At 40.2% G+C, this 6,273-nt stretch overlaps 1 protein-coding gene across 1 annotated transcript; it reads left to right on the top strand.

Annotated features, from left to right (window-relative positions):
• The first annotated feature begins 1,730 nt into the window (after positions 1-1,730).
• LOC127750772 (uncharacterized) lies at positions 1,731-2,839 on the top strand. Its single transcript, XM_052273241.1, has 3 exons — positions 1,731-2,048; positions 2,123-2,191; positions 2,300-2,839. Exons 1-3 carry the CDS (start codon positions 1,737-1,739, stop codon positions 2,738-2,740), a joined length of 822 nt encoding a protein of 273 aa, XP_052129201.1. The 5' UTR covers positions 1,731-1,736; the 3' UTR covers positions 2,741-2,839.
• Positions 2,840-6,273: the final 3,434 nt, after the last annotated feature.

A 6,273-nucleotide genomic window follows, 5' to 3' on the forward strand; every position in this document is an offset into this window, starting at 1 on the left:
ATTCGAACTGTGGAGTGTCCATATTTTTCCATATTTTAACTGGCTCAGAAACTATTCCTGGGCACATTTAGAAACGCGGCCGCTAGAATGAAAATAGTTAGCGACACGGAGGGGGGGAGCGGCTGGCGAGAGGAGGTAAAGTGGTGGGGGAACCTCACTTTCAGCGTCTATTATGAAAATGGAGCAATATTTGACCCTGCCGAAACGAGCTCAAACTTTAACATTACTTTCTTATGGGGAATTCTCTGTTATTTGTTATCTGTTATTTCTCTAAAGGTGATACAGCCTAAAGAAACAAGTACCAAATTAATTGTGTTCTTTTTCGTTCTTCTCTGTTGCAGATGTTTTCGGGATGTGATGGTAATGCGGGCACATGAGGCAGAAGCATTTATATGTGATTTTGATTGAGTTATGCACCTATTTTAACCTGTGTGAATGAAACCTCAGTCTTTGTGGTCTGTCATTAAGATATGTTCGTGGCATTTATTAAAATAAGTAGATTTATTTATTCAGAACAGTAAAGACTTTTTACTTTTATGGTGGACATATGACACAAAGAATCTGTTCATCTTTACACAGACTGCTTATGAAATGGTATCTTACATTTATGTGCTTAGTTCTAGCATGAAACAAATAATATTCTGTCAATTTTAAGGCACTCATATTATTACTCAATTCATCAATACATGAGCTACTAATACCTATAGCCATTGTTCCGTTTAGGGTTTGCACTAACAATCAAACATGTCAATTCTTAACAAAAGTTTTTGACAGTATGCAGTTTGATGATCCAGTTTCAAACCATTTATGCTCAAACATGAAGACAGATTCCCTAAATCTTTAGTTTCGAACTAAATTGACACAATAAGTAAAGATCAACAATACAAGTGAAAAAATGCAAGGAGGAAATAGTAGAACCTCTTACATATATATTTAATAGGTCAATGAAAGAAGGAATATTTCCTAGTAAGATCAAATATACTGATATAATTTTGTTTCCATTTTTACAGACAATTAAACACAAGCCTCATAATCAGATTGAGCAGATACAGCTTTTGTTAGTTTACAAACTTTACCCTCCACAAATATCCTCCTTTAAGTCACTACTCAAAAATGCTGTGGAAATGACCCAGTGATGAACTTGCAAATCAAGTTTCACAGACAAAGAAAAAAACAGTCACCTCCATTATCACATCTGAAAAGTCTCACTACCTCAGTACTTTTCCCTTTTGAGTTTCTAATTCAAGAACAAATTCCCTGAATTTGTCCGTAGTGTGACTTTTCTTGGCAATGACATACACTTTTAACAGATCTAGAAAAATCATGCAGAATAGTAAGAAGATATTTTGCACCACCAAAAGTTTCGAGGCGAAAGACCACACAAAAACAGAATGAACAAAATCAAGACTTTCAGAAACTTTGGGAGGAATCGACCTAGGAACACTTTCTCAGCCACATTCTCTCTCAACATTTCTAGTTTTGAAGAACCATCATGTCCCAGCCGTTGATGCCATCGGTCACTGTCATCATCATCAAAAACTTTACAACCATTCTTAGTAAACAAAACGCTTATACCACGATCAGCACACCGACTTACAGATAACTAGGTTTTGGCTCAATGCACAAATAGCATACGCTATCTCATCTTACCATTAACATCAGCATTCTATTCTACACATCAAGATCAAGGGTTTAAAAATCAGTCTGGCTTCTAGCATACATACAAAATGATTCCTATGAGGTTTGAAATGTTATTAAATATATTAACACAGAGCCTTCAGCTTCAGATGATAACAGCTTTCAAAATTAACGTAAATGTGGCATCCTATTTTGAAAGAAGTTCTCGTCAGCATCTTATGATGATGTGTGTTCTCCCTGTTGACAAAAGAAATAAAAGTGACATTATTAAGACAACCCAAAATAGACCATTTCAGGTGCTAAACTATAAAATGCAACATTTTCAAAAAAGAATTTGTTCTTTCTCTTTCATAGATATTGGCGGCCTGAGACATCTATCTGACAATCCAAAGGAAAAAGAAATGTCTGAGGTATGTATCGTCTATGAGATTAATTGACAGCTTGTATTCATGTCAATGAGTAACAAAAGAGTATTTCATCACAGGCCCAGCATGATGCAGATATTAAAGAGGAGCATGCATACCGCTGCCACAAACCAGATTATAATATGGATGTATGTACAAACAAGTCATTCATTGTTAATCAAGTAAATAAAAACCATATGATCTAAGTTCAGCAATCTAAGTGATTTTACATGAAATACTTTACTGTTGTCTTCTAGGTTGATGAGGCCGACGTGAAGCAGATAATAAAAATTGAGAGTGATGCAGCTGCCTCACCCCAGCAGGTACACAGAGCGAAGCAATGTGATCAGCACTTGTCGAAAAAGATGAACACAAGAAAAGTCATGGCGATTGCAAAAGCTTATGCCGCTTTAGATCGTGAAAATTATGTTCGACACCCACTGTCACTGAGTCACTTTAATGGACCAACTGTATTATTATCATGCCCTCAATGCTTGATCCCTACTGTGTGTAAACGCTCAGCACTTCTAGAACTATTGCTACACATATCGAAATGCCACAGAAAAGTGTCTGCTGAGGTCGAAGCTTCCGTAATTTCCAAGTACTACTATTTTATCCAGTACATGGAAAAGGTGACACAGAGATGCAGTTCTCAGGAATATGTTCTAAAGTTAAGGGGTCATCGTTCAATGCAGTAACCCAACAATGATACAGGGTTAGCTGTACTGAAGAATCTCATCTTGTAATTGTATTTCTGGTGTGAATTTTTTGCTGATTAAAACTAAGACCATGAATTATCTTAACAAGACTGATCTTTGATTCTTAGTAACAAAAATTAGGGCCAAAACAGATCTAAGAAAGATAAAGCTTTTCACACTTAAACAGCTTTCTTAAAATACTGTTTGTCAATACAAAATTTACAACTAACATTATCATGCAAGTGCCACTTTGGATTTACTGATGCTTTAAAAACTATGTAGCTGCATGACTAATAATCTGCAGAAGTGGAAGTAAAGCACCACAAGGTCATCAAATTGACATGTTTAGAAAGTGAAGGAGTCTGTCACTGTTTTCCCTTTCCTTGCTCACATCCAGGTAGTACTTACAAATTAACAGAAGTTACAATTCATGGCCCATCCAGTTTCTACAGCATTCAATTAACACCATATCTGCAGGAGCAAATGACATTAATTAATACATCAATATAACACCGTGTATAACTCTCATCTGAAACCATATACAAAACCATACCTATGAGTCTTTAGTGTCCGAACTCTTTCTCTTCTTAGCTGCAAACATTAATGAAACCTTCAGTAAGAGGTTTTCGCTTCGGAGAACAGGTCCGTGACATGACCGAACATGTCTGATCATATCCTTTTTGTTGAGAGCTTGAGTACTTTCGGAAATGGTGCAGGTACACGCTGACACTGGACAATGATACGTCAGGACAGGGCCTTCTGGTTGTTGGACATGACACTCTGACAATGTAGCTTCTGGTAGTTGTGGAGCCTGAAAGGAAGTGATACGGTTATACTTTGCTCTTCGATCAATGTAAAAATCCTTCAAGACAGAAATATTCTATATCACTTACAATATGACCTTTTTTTTTTATTTGATGGTGAAGCAGCTGCATACCATTAAGTGCATCCTGTGTCATTACAACTTTTCGTAAAATAATCGAAATAAAAAAATATTTCGAGAATTTTTTTTTGTAATAAATCTGCATTTTTCGCCACCTTTGGTGAAATTTTCAAGCATTTGCCAACACCCTCCGCCGAAGATCCGCCACGCGTCGACCCAGTCCACGACGGACCACCAGTCCTGGAGCCACAGGAAGGACCCCCAGGCATGGCGCCCGCCGACGGACCGCAAATGGACCCCCCCTCCGCCGAAGATCCGCCACGCGTCCACCAGCAAGGCCCGCCATTTGACCCCCAGGACCTCGTCAGCAGTGAGGAAACACTGAATAGTTTACCCTGACCCAAATGAAATTTCCCTGACTTTTCTCCGACTTCCAGACAACTTTTTAAACGGACCCGTTTCTGCCAGACAGTTGGGGCGCGCGGGGGGGAGGGCCGGGAGGGCGTCATGGTTCAACACCACCTGTTGAGCAGCTCCACACCCACGCCCGGGTACCAGAGCAACAATGGACACCTTGCTCTCTGAGAAGTCAGCCCCCCGCGCGCGCTGCCCAGCGCTCATGCCAAAAATTGTGTTCAATTATAAAAGTAATGATTAATATGCTAATTCAAAAAAATATCACGCAAAAAGACACATCAAGAACAAAGAACAATGCAGCGAGCAGGCATGAAATGCCTACATGGCGTCCAAAAGCAGATTGCACAAGTGAGAGGGTGCTATGACGCGGCGCAAACTTCTATATTCAAAAAATATTGCTCGAAACTATAAACTAGAAAATTTTCTTAACTAAGGGTCCGTTTATGGTTAACAAGAATTGTTAACGTTTTTTTTCTCCCTGACTTTTCCCTGACCGGTATGAGCCCTGCCTCTGACAATGGTCGGAACATGCTGCTGGCTGCCGATTTACTTCGGAAAGGCAAAGAGGAGCAGACCGCCATTGATGAGGAACAAGAAGAACTTGATTTGTATGTTGGGCGGCTAGGTGTCAAACTTGACAGCGTCAAGTGTGCTGCACACACCGTTCAACTGTCAATAGTGTATTTCACCTGACGCAGCCCGGATTCAAAAAAGAACAAGAGTTCTTCCCGAACTCTTTCCTCCCTTGCTCTGATTGGCTGACGCCGACGAAGTTCATGAACTGCCCGCAAGGGTCGACCCTTAGTGTCGGGTCCGAGAACTTCGTTGACATCGTCCAATGAGCGCCAAGGAGGGAAGAGTTCAGGAAGAACTCTTGTTTTTCTTTGGATCCGGTTTGCGTCAGGTGAAATCCCCTATTACGTCTTGATGATTGTATCAAAATAGTTGCAAGTGTTAGTAGCTTACTTGCAAAATGCAGATATTGTGAAGAAATTGACAGCTGAGACTTACAGACAAAAATTGAAGGAAGTTTACCTTGCAATTCCAGTCCGATAATGACACCATGAGACATGGGGGCCCTGGAGTCCAAGCATGACATGAGAAGCTCCACGTTGCCCCCCCCCCCCCCTTCTTAACTCAGGGGTTCGTTTCGCAGTTTACACGAAGTTTTAAAGTTTTTCAAGGAATTGCCAATCATTGTAGTTCTTGTGGTGTTCTAAAGCATAGAAAATGTCACTGCATATCTTTTTATCATAAATAAAAGAAACCAAAGTTTCAGCTAGGTTATCACGACTAGGCACATTTTGCAACGCTACATATGAGCCAATTATCGAGAAAGAAAAAAAAAAACAATGGAAACTAAGCAGTGTCACTCTTTACCTGTTGAGTTTACGTGGACAGCCTTTGTTTGCCCGGGGAATCTCCCATTAAACGATCACAGTATCTTTCGTTGCCGGAAAAGGTGTGTCCCCGTGGCAAGTCGAGCGTGTGTCGTTCGCAACTGAATGTCAAGACGATGAGGGCGTTTCCTGAACATGTCGCTTCATAAACGAAGTAGTGATGTCTGCAGAGAGTCAGTCTACCGTGGACATGAAAGTTGCCGTGGCTTTCTGCGTAGTGCTTGGTGAGCCTTTAACCCCGGTGATGATGATGAACTAACTAGGCCGACCCCTCTGCCACATGGCGCCAAAAATTAGTTGGATCAGCGGCGTTCGTACAAGCCGTTAGAGGTGAAGGCAACCTAATTGCTACACTGTAATTTGGGGTGTTTCAAATGTATACGCTAAAGGGCGTTTGCTACAGGATCCCGAGCAACATTTGGCGTAAACTTTTGAGACATCTTTTAGCGTATAGATTCTTGACACCTTTGCCCATACCATTTCCACAGCACAGCAGACACCCTTTGACACATAAATTCTGAAAGGTGCTATTTACAACAGGACCGTAACTTTTATTTAGCTGCCTTTAACGTTATTTTTAGAGTTTAAGTAAAAACTTGTAACTTTTACTTTAGACCTTTGGAAACAAGTACGGTTGTTATCGGACATATTTCAAAAGCGATAACTTGGACTTTTAATTTGACATCTGTCTGGTTACGTTGAGTAAATAACACTCGTTCGTGTTATGGTAAGTTAGAGAGCCCTGATTTAAGAAGCATTTGGATAGTACTTGTTAACTTTTTGGCTGAGCGATTAGCGAAGCCTATTACTCCGTCTGGTCGGAAAAAACTTTT

This window comes from Frankliniella occidentalis, unplaced genomic scaffold (genome assembly GCF_000697945.3).
Source record: "Frankliniella occidentalis isolate FOCC.00 unplaced genomic scaffold, Focc_3.1 Scaffold256, whole genome shotgun sequence".
NCBI lineage: Eukaryota > Metazoa > Arthropoda > Insecta > Thysanoptera > Thripidae > Frankliniella > Frankliniella occidentalis.

Bases quoted from the DNA above. Each gene is read 5' to 3' on its own strand.
- LOC127750772 (XM_052273241.1), top strand. From the start codon at position 1,737: ATGAGGTTTGAAATGTTATTAAATATATTAACACAGAGCCTTCAGCTT. The intron at 2,049-2,122 runs GTATGTATCGTC...ATTTCATCACAG, and splicing joins AGGAAAAAGAAATGTCTGAG to GCCCAGCATGATGCAGATAT. The intron at 2,192-2,299 runs GTATGTACAAAC...GTTGTCTTCTAG, and splicing joins AACCAGATTATAATATGGAT to GTTGATGAGGCCGACGTGAA.